The 17,622-nt window shown below is 39.7% G+C and overlaps 1 protein-coding gene across 1 annotated transcript in view; it reads left to right on the forward strand.

Annotated features, from left to right (window-relative positions):
- Positions 1-17,622, forward strand: part of cfap221 (cilia and flagella associated protein 221) — a 194,242-nt gene that overhangs the window by 36,705 nt on the left and 139,915 nt on the right. The window contains exons 6-7 of the mRNA XM_060827750.1: positions 1,409-1,512; positions 4,039-4,198. Coding sequence (XP_060683733.1) covers positions 1,409-1,512; positions 4,039-4,198 — 264 coding nt within the window. The remainder of the gene's footprint in view (positions 1-1,408; positions 1,513-4,038; positions 4,199-17,622) is intronic.

Here is a 17,622-nt window from a genome sequence, read left to right on the forward strand (position 1 = left end):
TGGCCTGGAAATTGCCAAACCTTCACTGTCACTGGGTCAATATCATGGAATTCCTTCCTTAACAGTATTGTGAGTCTACCAACAACATATGGACTGTAGCAATTCAAGAAGGCAGCTCAAAACACCTTCTTGGTTGAAAATGCTGGCCAGCCAGCAACACCATGTCCCATGAGTGAATTTAAAAAAAATCTTTAATACCTATTTTACTAGATCAAGAGATGAAACAGATCAAATAAGACAGATGAAAGAAGACAGAGATAACTAACACCATGACACCAACTTCACTTCATTTATATTAAACTGTCTAAAATGGGTAGATACTACATGCAGCCAGCTGAAATGGTGGTAAAAATAAAGATAGGCAAAAATAAGGACTGCAGATGCTGGAAACCAGATTCTAGATTAGAGTGGTGCTGGAAAAGCACAGCAGTTCAGGCAGCATTTGAGGAGCAGGAAAATCGGTGTTTCGGGCAAAGCCCTTCATCAGGAATAGAGGCGGAGTGCCTGCAGGGTGGAGAGATAAATGAGAGGAAGATGGGGGTGGGGAGAAAGAAGCATAGAGTACAACAGGTGAATGGGGGAGGGGATGAAGGTGATAGGTCAGGGAGGAGGGTGGGGGAAGATAGCAAAGAGTACAATGGTTGGATGGGGGTGGGGATGAAGGTGATAGGTCAGAGAGGAGGGTGGAGTGGATAGGTGAAAAGGAAGACAGGCAGGTAGGACAAGTCATGGGGACAGTGCTGAGCTGGAAGTGAAGATGTCAATAAAAAGGACAATGATCTAACATCATTAAACTTAACCCAGATTTCAGGTGAGATCTGCTCATTTAAACTTGCAAATTCGGCAGATCCAAGTAGACATTTAGGCTACTAACTCTAAATATATATATTAGTATTGTTGGGGAAACAGAAGAATCAAAACATCTTAATTACATGTGTTAATAACCAACATTTGTTTTCTGAAAACATCCTGATGTGGAACTCTTCCTTTGAACTCTTCTATAAAACTCCTTCTCTTGATTTTCCTCAATTATTCTTCTCTTTCCGTTTTATCTACCAGACAGTTGGTCTTGCAAAAATTTGTAACTGAAGTTGAAGCGTTATATAAGATGGAAGAAAATATTTCCATAAATTTTATAACATAGCCAGGAAGTGAACTTAAGTGTTTCTGAAAAAAAATAGTTTTATCATCTTTTGAAGTAGCATATTGTACATAACATAATTAACACTTTTGAAGGACTCTATGTTACTTCTCGATGACTCAATGTACTTATAATCTTCTTTACAATTCTGAATAATTATTGTTTCAGGTAATGATAGTAATTGATTTATTTGTGTACCATACTGGTATAACATAACCTATGGTTTTAATTCAAAAGTTAATAGTATTAATTTTTCAAAATTTGTAGCAAGGAAATCAACATCCCTTTGCGATGCAGCTGTCCAGTTGATTTTGAATTCCAGATCAGTTTTCTTCAATCTCATCGTGCATTCACAATTCAGCCAACAGCAGGTGAGAGAACTTCTAATATTATATTAGCAATTTATATTGGTAGTTAATGCTGCATTGACATAGACATACAGTCATACAATATAAAGGCATCTGGAAAAGTAATTAACAGAAGTAAAAACAATTGCAGAAATACATTGCAAGCCAATGCAATCAACTTTGATGATGGGTTCCTGCATATCTTTCCTTCAGATTTCCTGTGTATCTTTCCTTCAGCCCATCAAGTCTGTATTGACCTATCTATACATGTTCCATTTTCTTACATTTGGTCCATGTTAGGATGGTTCAACTGGTCATCCACGTACATTCTAAAATTTTATGCAGGACAACATGTCTGGTAGTTAAAATGGAAATATTTACAGTTAGTATCCTAAATTTCTATTTGTGTCATGCTCTTCCTAAGCTTATAATCCTCAATTGGGTCCCATCCTCAGTTTATACTCCATACTCAAACAATACCTTTCTGGCAAACAAAGTAAACGTATTTTACACTTACATTTTGCATATTACAGTACAACCTCGATTATCCGAATATGAATTATCTGAATTTGGATTATCTGAACAAGATCTCAAGGTCCTGTAAAAATGGCATTAGGCAACTCAGGATTCAGTTATCAGTTAAATGGCATTGTGATGTGTATTGCCGGGTAACCATAGTATGTTCGGATAACCGGCCCTCATAAATTGTTGATTGTTTATGATCAGATCAGTTATCCGAATGTTCAGTAATCTGAACAAAATACTCCCCGGCTGCCTCATTTGGATAATCAAGGTTGTTCTGCAGTTTTAAATGACTGTTCCTTTATTCTTTAACTACTTCCACTGGTTTGAGATTTTCCCACGAGTGGAATCATCTTTTCAACATCTGTCCTGTCAACCATCTTCAGTATGTTTGAATATGATCACCCCTTCTTTCTCTGATCTTCCTTGAAGAAAAATCAAAACTGTTTAGCCTTTCTTGATAAGTCAACTCATTCATAAGGAATCAGTTATTGTTGTGTCACCATAGCCTTACCAGACCACAGGGGCTACTCTTCTATTAGAGAGAGTAGTAACTGGTAGTGATTTAACCTGAAGACCACCAGACCAGGGAGGAAGTTGAGTATTTCATGGTAATCTCAAACTGGTGATGGGAATTGAACCCATGTTGTTGGCATCACACTGCTCTGTAAACCCACAATCCAGCCAACTGAGCTAAGCTGGGAATCAGTTGAGTGAATCCCTTTTGAATGGCATCCAATGCCAATACACCCTTTCTTAGAGACTGGCCAAAACTGCACACATTGTACAGGTGCAGCCTCACCAACGCCATGTTCAGTCATAACAAAACACTACTTCAGCTTTTAAAGGCTGTAGGCCCATGTTCCTGAGATTTCTATGATGGCTAAGAGTCTCTCAATTAGCTATTGCCATGATTGCATAGCTGTAGACCTTTTTCAGAATCGAACTATGTGAGGTAACATAAAATTGAGGTAATATTCTCAACATGAATTAAACAAGGCGTTGGGCAAACAATTTTTTAAAAAACTTTATATAGAATTGTTTAAAGAGTTATTGAATATGCTCATATGCTTTCGAAATAGCTTCTTAGTACTGGATTGTGGACATTTAGACACTCATGTACTTTACCAATGAGGTCTCCTTCCCTTCCAACAAACTTTAACACATACATGATTATTTTAAAGTTTTAGCTAACTGGATCTAGATCCTCAAAAATGCTAGCTGCAAATGTGTTGCTGGTCAAAGCACAGCAGGCCAGGCAGCATCTCAGGAATAGAGAATTCGACGTTTCGAGCATAAGCCCTTCATACTACACCAGTTTCTTTGTTAATTTAGTAACTGATATTCTTCAGTGAAAGAAATAAGAAATTATTGATGCATTGAAGCTACAGTTTTTTCCATTTTCTTTAAAAGTATTTTTCTCCTCACACAAAGTTCACCTACGGCTTACTGTGTACATTTCTTAGTGAGCTTTTTCAACTTCAGAGTGTCCTTCTTTTTTTCATGTTGTGTTTCAGTGTTATGGTACTGTCCAAATGAATTTCTTTTGTAGACAATTACATTTTGCTTTGCCAAAGGTTTCCTGGATGCTTGTTCCATTTAACTATGCTAACTTTGACATCAGATTCAACACAAAAACTGGGTTGAATTGAATGGTCCCATTAGCAGGCCAACAAAACCCTCCAATCAATGCACTTCAAGCAATCGACTGTCTGGCATCAGGGGCTTTGATCCTTAAAAGGAAAAAAATCCACTTTCAGGCACCAGTGACCAATCAGTGAGCCAGCAGCTCCAGGAAAGATGGTCATTGCTGGTATTACAGCAACAATATATAAGGCCCTGGAATTAAATTTCATGATTATTTATGTATCTATCCAGAAGTATGGAAGTCTATTAGAAGAAAAGAAATAGGGAAAATGACCTAGGAAGTTTCAAGTGTTTGTATTCGAACAAAAAAAGGAAGATCATAGTTATTATGAACAATGTATGCAATAAATGTATGACAAATCTATTTTGTTTCTCACACAGGAATAATACCAGCTAATGGACAAGTTGACATTGTTGTCAAATACACCCCCCTTGATCGTGCTACAGCTCAAATTGGGATACAACTTTTCATCTCACAATTTAACTCCAAACCTTACACCTGTACGATCATTGGCACTTCTTCTCCAAGGCTTGGCTTTAGGTAAGTAATCGATGAAGAAATGAAAAATATAATCATTTCTTGTTTTCTGAAGAGTGCATGGTATTAAACTTGTATAATATCATCATAGATACGAATCCTGAAATTCCAGGCAGTTTACTTGGACTCCTCTCTTAGTCTTATTTTGATATTGGCCCCATCTGAAGTTCTGGTGTGAGTGCATTTACATATTTTGGACAATCTCCATGCTATTTTGGCACAACCATGACATCCATCTTGGTTCAAACAGGAGTGTAGAAGAAAACTCCTGTGGCGTCTATCTACAACTTATGATTCAATGTGCCAGATAAGTTTAAATGACAGTTAAAGAGCTCAGAATCTAGATCCGTTGCATTAAAAGTGGCAATTGTCCATTCTGCAGTTGATTGGACAAGAAAATCAAAATTAAGTAAAATAGTAAAAAGACTAACTTCAGTCATCAATTTCTCATGATACCTATGTATGCATCTTTCATTAAATGTGTTGAAGGTAACTGATATTTTTGGTGGCCCCTACCCGGGTACTATAGTTTATTTGAATATATTTATCTTTGGGATGTTAGTGTTGCTGTTTAGGCCAGCATTTGTTGCTCATACCTATTTGCTGTTGCAAAAGTGATGGTGAAGTACCTTCTGGAACTGCTGCAAACCAATGACGAAGGTCAGGAGAACAGTGGTACATTGGCACATACAAAGTTCTTTTAGGATTGGAGTTCCAGGATTTTCACTCAATGACAGTGATGAATATGATATAATTCCAAGTCAGTGTAGTGTGTGGCTGGAAGGGTTTCAAGTGGATGGTGGTGGTCCTATTCATCTTTTGCCTTGTCCTTCTAGGTTGAGGTTTCATTTGCAAGGATGTTGTTGAAGGCAAACTAGTGAGTTGCTGCAGTGCATTGTGTAGATGGTACACATTGCTGCCACTATATTTTTGTGGTGGAGGGAGTGAATGTTGAAGGTAGTAGATGGGGTACCAAATGTGCAGGCTACTTTGTTCTGGATGTTTTCAAGCTTCGTGAATGTGATTGGAGCAACAGCCATTCAGGCAAGTGAATCTGTTTAAGATCTGTTTCAAAAATATGCCTTAGATTTTTGCCTTGATGGTAGATTGACTTTGGGAGTCAGGAGATGAATTATTCTCCATAGAGATTCTCAGACTTTGACCTGCACTGGGGATGGTATAGCCATAGCACAGGTGGGATTGATGCCTATTGTGGTCGAAAAGGCAGTGATAAAATGCAAAGAGCATATCCTGAGATTTTTCCTGGCTGTATGATAACAAGGCTACAAAACCACAAATTGAAACAAGAGGAGAAAACAAGAAGGAAAGATCAGAAAAAACCTATGTTTGATCAAATGTTTGAGGAGAAACAAGAACAAGTGGAGAACAAAATGGATATTTTTCGTTCAGAGATGTTTGCTGAATTGCAACCAAACGATGAAAAAAAAAATTTTTTATCAAAAAGCATACATATAAAAAGAATCTGAGTGTATCCCAGAATGCTACTATAACAAATGAAATGAGGACATGTAGACCATTATACGCTCAAGCAGATGAAAGTGGGCAGAAGATCATCAAGCTGTATTAATAGAACAAGGTGTTGCAGATAGCACATGAGATGCTAATAGGAGGTCATTTGGAGGTAAGGAAAACCCGAGCCAAAATACAAAACCATTTTTATTGGTCTATCCAAAAGCAGGGTTTTAGTTTAGCTTTTGGGGTTGTTGTTGGGGTTTTGAAGTTGGCTGTGGAAAGTTTCTATACACCTCTCTTAGTCACAGCAAAAAGTTGGAGTTCTCTGTATTTCTCTGCTGCCAGAATTGCATGTGAAGACAATCTGCTGAATTTGTTTTTGCCAAATCTGTGTTTATGAGATGTTATGACATTCGAACAGTTGTTCTTTAGTAGTTAAATAATCTACTTTGCTGTTATTTTTTTCCAATAGAGTTTAAGTTATAGCAGCTCTTCTTTCTTTTGTTTGTATTTTAACTGGGAATAAAGTGTGTTTTGCTTAAATCCAAGTAGTATGACCAACCAAATTACATCTGGAACACACGTCTTACACTTACCTTTAAATAATATAAAAGCTATGGTTTAGGCTTTCTTCTTGATATATTTGAAGGGGGTTGGTCTTGACCATAACAGTAACACATATGGTTAAGTGTGCAATTAAGATGGAAAAATATTGGCCAATTAGCCTAACCTCAGTTGTTGATAAAATTCTAGAATCCATCATTAAGGATGAGGTTTCTAAATTCTTGGAGGAGCAGAGTCTGATTAGAACAAGTTCAACATGGATTTAGTAAGGGGAGGTCATGCCTGACAAACCTGTTGGAATTCTTTGAAGAGGTGACAAGTAGGTTAGACCAGGGAAACCCAGTGGATGTGGTCTATCTAGACTTCCAAAAGGCCTTTGATAAGGTGCCACACGGGAGGCTGCTGAGTAAGGTAAGGGCCCATGGTGTTTGAGGTGAGCTACTGGTATGGATTGAGGATTGGTTGTCTGACAGAAGGCACAGAGTTGGGATAAAAGGTTCTTTTTCAGAATGGCAGCCGGTGACAAGCGGTGTCCCGCAGGGTTCAGTGTTGGGGCCGCAGCTGTTCACATTATATATTGATTATCTGGATGAAGGGACTGGGGCATTCTAGTGAAGTTTGCCAATGATATGAATTTAGGCGGACAGGCAGATAGTACTGAGGAAGTGGGGAGGCTGCAGAAGGATCTAGACAGTTTGGGAGAGTGGTCCAGGAAATGGCTGATGGAATTCAACGTGAGCAAATGTGAGGTTTTGCACTTTGGAAAAAAGAATAAAAGCATAGACTACTTTCTAAATGGTGAGAAAATTCATAGAGCCAAAGTACAAAGGGATCTGGAAGTGCTAGTTGAGGATTCTCTAAAGGTAAACATGCAGGTTGAGTCCATGATTAAGAAAGCGAATACAATGTTGTCACTTATCTCAAGAGGGTTGGAATATAAAAGCACCGTTGTGATACTGAGACTTTATAAAGCTTTGGTTAGGCCCCATTTGAAGTACTGTATCCAGTTTTGGTCCCCACACCTCAGGAAGGACATACTGGCACTGGAACATGCCAGTATTCACACGGATGATCCCTGGAATGTTTGGTTGAACATATGAGGAACGGCTGAGGATCCTGGGATTGTATTCATTAGAGTTTAGAAGATTAAGGGGAGACTTAATAGAAACTTACAAGATAATACATGGCTTGGAAAGGGTGGACGCTAGAAAATTGTTTCCGTTAGGCGAGGAGACTAGGATCCGTGGACACAGCCTTAAAATTAGAGGGGGTCAATTCAGAACAGAAATGCGGAGACATTTCTTCAGCCAGAGAGTGGTGGGCCTGTGGAATTCATTGCCACAGAGTGCAGTGGAGGCTGGGATGCTAAATGTCTTCAAGGCAGAGATTGATAGATTCTTGATGTCACAAGGAATTAAGGACTACAGGGAGAATGCGGGTAAGTGGAGTTGAAATGCCCATCAGCCATGATTGAATGGCGGAGTGGACTCGATGGGCCGAATGGCCTTACTTCCACTCCTATGTCTTATGGTCTTATGGTCTTAATGCTGATTTTATGATGGATGGATGTAAATCTTACGTGTTGTTTATGGATCACCTAATTTGTGATGAAACAAGTTTTTTTTTAAACACTTTCATCTTATAAGAGTGGAGACAGGTGACAATAGACAATAGACAATAGGTGCAGGAGTAGGCCATTCTGTCCTTTGAGCCTGCACCACCATTCATTATGATCAAGGCTGATCATCCTTAATCAGTATCCTGTTCCTGCCTTATCTCCATAACTCTTGATTCCACTATCCTTGAGAGCTCTATCCAACTCTTTCTTAAACGAATCCAGAGACTGGGCTTCCTCTGCCTTCTGGTGAAGACTATAACTTCTTATTTTTGAAAGTGGACTGAAATGTGTAAAAGTCCTTTTTTAATTAAAAAAGAATCAAGCCTTGTGAAAGGGATTGCTGCACGTCTTAAAAGCAAGTTGCTAACAATTAAGTGTTTTTGCTTTTTTAAGCGCTGGGATAAGTGTAATTGCAGACATGTACCACAGAGTGTGTGGAAAGTGAGATTCAGTTGGCAAAAATTAACTGATTGGTCTGTAGAATGGCAACCATTTGTCAATGGCAAAGACCTTCTGCCCATCAGTAACTATGTAACTGGCTTCCAGGTAGATATTAATGGCATTGTCAAAAACTTTCAGATTGCTGAAAGGAGAGTTCATATCCTTTTCTGTGCAGTAAAAAATTACATCTGCAGCCTAAGGAAATCACTTTATATCTATCATCAGTTGTTGTATGCTGTTGCATTTAACCAATAACTCAGAAGCTATAAACTGAGACTGAAGCTGAACCAATCTCTCTGTGCCTCTTGCAAGCAAGGGAAGATGTCTAGAGAGGAGAGATTATGGAGTGCCAAGCATTGGAAAGCCAAAAGGTTCAGGTCAGTGAACCTTGTGGACTGGGACATTGAACTGTCTTCCTAGATTTTCTATTCAGCCATAACAGTAATTGTTGTTTGTCTATCTGAGTGTGTCTGTATCTGTGTGTATGAGAATTTTTCTAAGGGCTCAGAGTTTTAAGTAGTGGAATTATTTATCAGTGTATAACTACAATCTAATTCTTGTTCAGTAGTACATGCTTTCTGTCAATCTGAGTTTAAAAGGACAACTAAACTGGGTTATTTTGTGTACTTATATAAAACTTTAATTTTAGTGATGACTCCCTGAGTTGAAGGGCTTAATTTCAAGTGTGCTACCCAGTAAGGCATGACTACGTTAAACAACTGTGAAAGTTGCTTTTCAATTTTAACTGAAATCAAAAATACACTTTCTTCCATAGGAGTGCAAAGCATTTATCTTAATCCAGGTCACTTGGATACAGAAAGAAAAGTGTTAAGGTTTAAGGAAACACAGTGTATACCTTAATAAACCCACATCCCTAGTGTCAAAGAATAGTATAACTATTTTCTGATCAACCTGTTCAGCAATACCCTTATGCACTTTTTGAGCAGGAGGGACTGGAATCTAGGTGTCTTGGGTCAGAAGAAGGAACATTACGACTGTACAACAAGAGCCGTAGTGTCACAATATTTTTAATGTATTTCTAAAACCCTATTCAGAAATATTATGAAACATTTCAGTAACAGGTAGGACTTGAACTCAAGTCTCATGACTCACAAGACCTCGCCCCCAGTTTTTTTTAATTCATTCACAGGAAGTGGGTCATTTTGTCCTGACAGCATTAAAGAGACAAACTCAGGTAAGGATTATTTACTTCTCCAAAGGGCACTAGTGAGCCAGATTCTGACAATCAACAATGGTTTATGCTCATCATTATACTCTTAAAACAAGATTTTTTTATTGAATTCAGTTTCCACTATCTGCCATGGTGGGATTTGAACCTGTGGTATTACAGAAATTTTCCTGCCTGGAGCACATTACCCATTTTACGTTTTTGTTCCTTTATCCTCCACCACTAAAATAACCTGTGTGTCAGGTCCAATTGTCAATTTACTTGCAAAGCCTTTCTGGGCTAAGTGGCACAGATTGTTGATATGTTTCTTAAGTTTGTTCAGCTAGAAGTAATCTCTCCATTGCCTTACATGATTAGGTAGAACAAGGTGGAAAAGATCCTAGCTTTCAACGACAAATTTGCCTGTCCAGATCCAATTATTAAGTCAAGTTGACTTGATGATTGAAAAAAGTATCTATTGCACTGTGAATCTGTATGCCTCAGTTATTGTGTAACTTTTTGACCACAGCGAATACACGTATTTGCAATATCACTTTACTAGATTTATCATGTTCAGTTGAAGCTAAGCTCAGTGAGAGATTGCTTATCTCTTTCTTCCATACCTCTTTGAAACTGTTCAATTTTGTTTGATGAAATAGAACAAGATTGGATCAGTTGACCGGTATTTCAGAACACTGCAGTTTGATGTATGGCATACCGTTAAGTTGTACTTTTAATTAGAAACCAAAAGTAAGTGCAATACTTTGTGAATATAGATTTCCAATGTGCAGTTTACTTACAAATAATTAGATCTAGTTCAAAATGACCCTGAGATGTTCAGTACATCGAGATGAGAAAAATATTGATTTTTTTTCTTAAACTTGTTATGCGAAACATCATACTTAAAGGAGTCATACTGTATTTTTAATTTAAACTGATCAATAGAACAGGATTTCCAATAATATTCACAATGTTTTAACATTGCAAATAAAGTTTAGGGGGAAATTAATGACCCAAACTTTCCTGTTAAAGTAGAAGTAAATTATGTGAAAGTAATGAAAAAACCTCAGGTGAAAGGTTAATGAGTTCTACTCAAATCTCCCAAAGTTCTTTTTGGAATTGTTCTGTTCATCTGTTGATTGTTGAAGATGACATTTACCTCACTGTCTGGCCCACCATTGAAATGCATTGAACAGTGTTAAGTTGCTGCGCTTGTATGGTTGAACAGAGAACAGTGAACAGTACAGCACAGGAAAGGGCCCTTTGATCCACCAAGACTGTGCTAGCACACAATGCCTTTCTAAACTAAAACCTTTTGTATCTATAAGGTCCTTATCGCACTATTCCCAGTCTATTCAAATATCTGTCAAGATGCCTCTTAAATGTCTCCACCATCTCCTCTTCACATCCAGGCACTTACCATCATCTGTGTGAACAAACCTGCCTGTCACATCTCCTTTAAACTTATCCCTTTTACTTTAAAACAATGTCCCGCTCGTAATTGATATTTGTACTCTGGCAAAAAGACTGACTATCCCTTTTATTTATGCCTGTCATAATTTAGTAAACTTCTATCACATTGCCCTCATCCCTTGATGGTCAAGTAAAAAGAAACTAAGTTTGGCCAATCTCTTCTCATACCTAATATCCTCAAAACCAGGCAACACCCTAGTAAACTATTTCTATACCAACTCCAAAGCCTCCACATCCTTGTTATAGCATTTCAATCAGAACTGTACATAATATTCTAAATGTGGCATTACTAAAATCCTACACAGCTGCAACATGACTTGCCAATTTTTATAATCTATGCCCAACCAATAGGACAAGCATGCCATATGCCTTCTTGACCACCTTATCCACTTATGTTGCCACTTTTAGGGAACTAGGGTAAAAAATGAGGTCTGCAGATGCTGGAGATCACAGCTGAAAATGTGTTGCTGGTTAAAGCACAGCAGGTTAGGCAGCATCTCAGGAATAGGGTTGTGGACTATACACCACTATCCCTCTATGTGTTGATACTACTAAGGGTTCTGTCATTTACTATATACTTCTTTCCTGCATTAGAGCTCCCAAAATGCATCATTTTGCAATCTTCCTCTGTAACTGAAGCTTCTCCAATCTTTGTGTCATTTGCAAACTTACTAATCAGGCCACACACATTTTCTTCCAAATAATTTAGTTATATTACAAACAAGGGCCCCAAGCATCCCAGCACTGATCCCTACAAAAGATACTGGTCACAGATTTCCAATCCACCTTTTCACTACCATTCTCTGTCTGCTATGACAAAGCCAGTTCTGTATCCATCTTACCAGTTCACCGCGATCCGATGTGACTTCACCTTTGTATCAGCCTGTATGATCGATCTTGTCAAAGGCCTTGCTTAAGTCCATACAGACAATAACTGCCACTCTGCCCTCATCAATCATCTTTGTCATTTTCTCAAAAAGTTCAATCAACTTTGTGAGACTGGATCTTCCTACACAGAGTCATGCTGCCTATCGCTATTAAGTCTATATTTTTCCAAATTTGAGTAAATCCTATCTCTAAGAATTTCCACTCAAACATTTTGTAACATTGATGTAAAGTTCCCTGGCCTGTAATTTTCTGGATTAAATAAAGGAACAATGTTGGCTATTCTCCAGTCCCTTGGGACTTCTTCTGTGACTAAACAGAATACAAAGAGTTCGTACAAGGCTCCACCAATTTCATTACCTGTCTGTCTCAGTATCTTGGGATAGGTCCCGTCAAGTCCTGAGAACTTGTATACTTCATATTTTTCAAAACACCCAACTTCTCCTTTTTTATATTGACATGCCCTAGAATATCAACATATCCTTCCCAAGACTCACTATGTCACTCTCCTTTGTGAATATTGATGTATTCATTAAGAAACTCAGCCACTTCCTCTAGCGCCATGCATAAATTCCCTCCTTTGCCCTGGCATGGACCTACCCTTTCTCTAGCCAATGTCTTGCTCCTTACAAATGAATAAACTGATTTGGGATTTTCCTGAATCCTGTTTGCCGAAGACATTTCATGCCTTTTTAGCCCTCTTAATTCCTTGCTTTGGTTCTTTCCTGTTATCCATGTGTTCTTTAATGACTTTGTCCATCTTCACTTTTCCAAACTTTACATATGACTCCTTTTTCTTTTTGCCTAAACTCTCAATTTGTCTTATCATCCAAGATTCCCAAATCTTGCCATCATTTTCACAGGACATCATTCCTATTCCTGTGCCATAGGGCCTTGCTGGTTGACCCTGCTTTCCAAGGCATCTGCCCTCAATACAATTGTGATTTTCTCCCTGATCAGCATCACAACTTCTCTTCCTCTTTTATATATCTCTCTGTTTCACCTGAAATATCTAAATCCCATAAAGTTAAGCTGCCACTCTTATCCTCTTTCAACAAGTCTCTGTAATTGCTATATTATCATAGTTCTGTGTGTTAATCCAAACTCTAAGGTCTATGTCTTACTCCTCACATTAAAACAAATATACTTCTCACAGAACGTTACAGCGCAGTACAGGCCCTTCGGCCCTCGATGTTGTGCCGACCTGTGGAATCAATCTGAAGTCCATCTAACCTACACTATTCCATTCTCGTCCATATGCCTATCCAGTGACCATTTAAATGCCCTTAAAGATGGCAAGTCTACTACTGTTGCAAGCAGGCCATTCCACACCCTACTACTCTGAGTAAAGAAACTACCTCTGACAGCTGTCCTATATCTATCACCCCTTAATTTAAAGCTACATCCCATTGTGTTAGCCATTGCCATCTGAGGAAAAAGGATCTCACTGTCCAAACTTTATAACCCTTTGATTATCTTATATTTCTCAATTAAGTCACCTCTCAACCTTCTTCTCTCTAATGAAAACAGCCTCAAGTCCCTCAGCCTTTCTGAATAAGACCTTTGTGGGCGGCACGGTGGCACAGTGGTTAGCACTGCTGCCTCACAGCGCCTGAGACCCGGGTTCAATTCCCGACTCAGGCGACTGACTGTGTGGAGTTTGCACGTTCTCCCCGTGTCTGCGTGGGTTTCCTCCGGGTGCTCCGGTTTCCTCCCACAGTCCAAAGATGTGCGGGTCAGGTGAATTGGCCAAGCTAAATTGCCCGTAGTGTTAGGTTAGGGGTATGGGTGGGTTGCGCTTCGGCGGGTCGGTGTGGACTTGTTGGGCCGAAGGGCCTGTTTCCACACTGTAAGTAATCTAATCTAAACCTTCCCTCCATACTAGGCAACATCCTAGTAAATCTCCTCTGAACCCTTTCCAAAGCTTCCACATCCTTCCTATAATGCAGTGACCAGATTGTACACAATACTCCAAATGTGGCCACACCAGAGTTTTGTACAGCTGTAGCATGATCTCATTGTTCAGAAACTCAATCCCTTTACCAACAAAAGCCAACACACTGTATGCCTTCTTAACGATGCTATCAACCTGAGTGGCAGCTTTCAAGAATCTACGTACCTGAACACCAAGATCTCTCTGCTCATCTACACTACGAAGAATCTTACCATTAGCCCAGTATTCCGAATTTCTGTTACTCCTTACAAAGTGAATCACCTCACACTTTTCCACATCAAACTCCATTTGCCACCTCTCAGCCCAGCTCTGCAGTATCTATGTCCCTCTGTAATCTGCAACATCCTTCGTCTCTATCCACAACTCTACTAACCTTGGTATCATCCACATATTTACTAACGCATCCTTATAAGCTCTCATCCACGTCATTTATAAAAATGCCAATCAACAGTGGACCCAAAACAGATCCTTGCAGTACACCACTAGTAACTGAACTCCAGGATGAATATTTCCCATCAACCACCACCCTCTGTCTTCTTTTAGCTAACCAGTTTCTGATCCAAACTGCTAAATCACCCTCAATCCCATGCCTCCCTATTATGTGCAATAGCCTACCGTGAGGAACCTTATCAAACGCCTTACTGAAATCCATATACACCACATCAACTGCTTTACCCTCATCCACCTGTTTGGTCACCTTCTCAAAGAACTCAATAAGGTTTATGAGATACAGCCTACGCTTCACAAAACTGAGTTGACTATCTCTAATCAAGTTATTCCTTTCTAGATAATTATAATCCTATCTCTTATAAACCTTTCCAACACTTTACCCACAACCGAAGAAAGGCTCACAGGTCTATAATTTCCAGGGTTGTCTCTATTCCTCTTCTTGAAGAAGGGAACAACATTTGCTACTTCCAGTCTTCTGACACTATTCCTGTCAACAATGACGACATAAAGATCAAATCCAAAGGCTTAGCGGTCCCCTCCCTGGCTTCCCAGAGAATCTTCAGACTGCCAGTTCTGTCGTGTTCAGTAATCTCTCCTGTCTGTTCTTCCTCTAAGCCTTTCTGGCCTTGGTCTCTGACTCCACCTCAATCATTTTACTTGCTGATCTAGTGTTTTGGTTCCCACCCCCCCGCTATACTAGTTTAAACCCTTCCAAATGGCACTAGCAAACATCCCTGCTAGCTATTGGTGCCCCTCCAATTTAGGTGCAACCTGTTCTTCTTGTACAGGTCTCACCTGGTCCAGAAGAGATCCCGATGATTTACATACCTAAAACCCTCACTCTTTAGCCACATATTTAATTGTACTGTCTTCCTATCCCTAACGTCACAAGAATGTGGCATGGGAAGTAATGCTGAGATTACAACCCTTTAAATTCTGCTTTTCAACTTTCTATCTAACTCCCTGCACCCTCTTTGCAGGAACTTATCTCTTTTTCTTCCTTTGTCATTCACTCCAAAATGGACCACAACCTCTGGCTGTTCACCTCCCCCTTCAGAATATTCCTGTGCCTGCTCAGAGACATTCTTGACCCTGGCACCAGAGTCCTGGAGTCTCACACGTGGCCACACAAACACCTATCTGTGCTCTAACAATAAAGTCCCCTATCACAACTGTTTGTCTACACTTGACCCATCCTGCTGTACAACAGATCTAGTCGTGGAGCCACTGACCTGGGTGCTGCTACTGCTTCTGCTTTCCCCTGAGAGGCAATCCCCTCATCAAAAATATCTAAAATGCTCTCCAAAATACCTTTTTGAGAAGGGAATGACCACAGGGAACTCCTGCCTTTCCTGCCCATGCTTACTCATCTTCCTGCTGGTCACCCAACTCTTCCCTGCTTGTGCCCACATTTTATTGATGCAGTAATCGTCAATCAACCGGTTATTGAAACTTAATTACTATCAATATAACTGCACTCTTACAGTTTTTACTTTCAACAAAATGCAATTTACTAGAAATACAAATATAAAGGAAACACAAGATTTAAACTGTATGAGAAGAGAATGCTAATCGATTGCCAACTGGACTCTGCTGGAGGCATTACCCTGAAGGATGCACCATTTAGATAATGACTGACAATTTCAATGACTGAAGCATTCGCAGCAATCTTCAGCCAGAAGTGCTGAGTGGATGATCCATCTTGGCTGCCTCCAGTGGTCCCCAGCATTACAGATACCAGTCTTCAGCCAATTTGATTCACTCCACGCAACATCAAGAAATGGTTAGAGACTCTGAATACTGCAAAGGCTACGGGACCTGACAACATGCTGGCAATAGTACTGAATACTTGTGCTCCAGAACTTGCTGCTCCCCTAGCCAAGCTGTTCCAGTACTGTTACAGTACTGGCATCTACCAACAATGTGGAAAATCGCCCAGGTATGTCCTGTACATAAGAAGCAGACAAATCCAACCTGGCCAATTACTGCCCAATCAGTCTATTCTTGATCATCAATAAAGTGATAGAAGGGGTCATCAACAGTGCTATCAAGCAGCACCTGCTCAGCAATAACCTGCACAGTGACGCCCAGTTTGGGTTCTGCCAGGGTTACTCAGCTCTTGACATCATTACAGCCTTGGTTCAAACATGGCCAAAATAGGTGAGGTGAGAGTGACAGCTGTTTGACATCAGGGCTGCATTTGACTGAGTGTGGCATCAAGGAGCCCAAGTAAAACTGCAATCAATGGTTATCAGAGACGAAATTCTCCAGTGATTGGAGTTATACACGACACAGAGGAAGATAGTTGTGATTGTTGGAGGTCAGTCATCTCAGCTGCAGGAGTTCCTCAGGGAAGTGTTCTAAGACCATCCATATTCAGCTGCTTCATCAATGACTTTCCCTCCATCATAAGGTAAGAAGTGGGGATGTTCACTGATGATTGCATAATATTCAGTGCCATTCATGACTCAGATACTGAAGCAGTCCATGTTTAAATGCAACAAGATCTGAACAATATCCAGGCTTTGGCTGTCAAGTGACAAGTAACATTTGTGCCACACAAATGACAGGCTATGACCATCAATAATAAGAGAGAATCTACCACCGCCCTTTGAAATTCACCTCCTGATTCCTCAAAGCCTGTCCACCATCTACAAGGCACAAGTCAGGAGTGTAGTGGAATGCTTCCCACTTGTCAGGCTGAGCGCAACCCCAACAAGAAGCTTGACACCGTCCAAGACAAAGCATGCTACTTGATTGGCACTACAATCATAAGCATCCACTCCCTCCACCAACAATGCTCAGTAGCAGAAGTGTGTATTATCTACAAGGTGCACCACAGAACTTAACCAAAGATCCTCAGACAGCACCTTCCAAACCCATGATCACTTCCATCTTGAAGGACAAGTGCAGCAGATCCTTGGGAACACCACAATCTTCAAGTTTCCCTCTGAGCCACTTGCCATCCTGACTTGGAAATATATTGTTGTTCCTTCACTATTGCTGGGTCAAAAATCTTGGAATTCCCTCCCTAATGGCATGGTAGGTCAACCCAGCCAGTGGACTGCAATGGTTCAAGAAGGCAGCTCACCGCTCAGGGGGAGCTGGGAATGAGTAATAAATACTGGCCAACCAGCGATGCCACATCCCCCAAAATGACTAAATTTTTAAAAGTTAACAGTCATTGTTTACAACAAAAGTTTACAGTTTAAATTGGTAAATTTAATTAAAACATTGGTTTACATATAAATCTGCTTCAGCATGTCTTGTTAAACACTTTGATGAAAGTGAGATAAAACGTTTTGACAAAATATGTCTCCTTACAGCTTTATTCTATTAATTTGTTTAATTTAAATGAAATAATAGTTCATGGTAGTGAAAATTGGTCTGTGGTAGAAATG

Source organism: Hemiscyllium ocellatum, chromosome 7 (assembly GCF_020745735.1).
Source record: "Hemiscyllium ocellatum isolate sHemOce1 chromosome 7, sHemOce1.pat.X.cur, whole genome shotgun sequence".
In the NCBI taxonomy this organism is placed as follows: Eukaryota; Metazoa; Chordata; class Chondrichthyes; order Orectolobiformes; family Hemiscylliidae; genus Hemiscyllium; species Hemiscyllium ocellatum.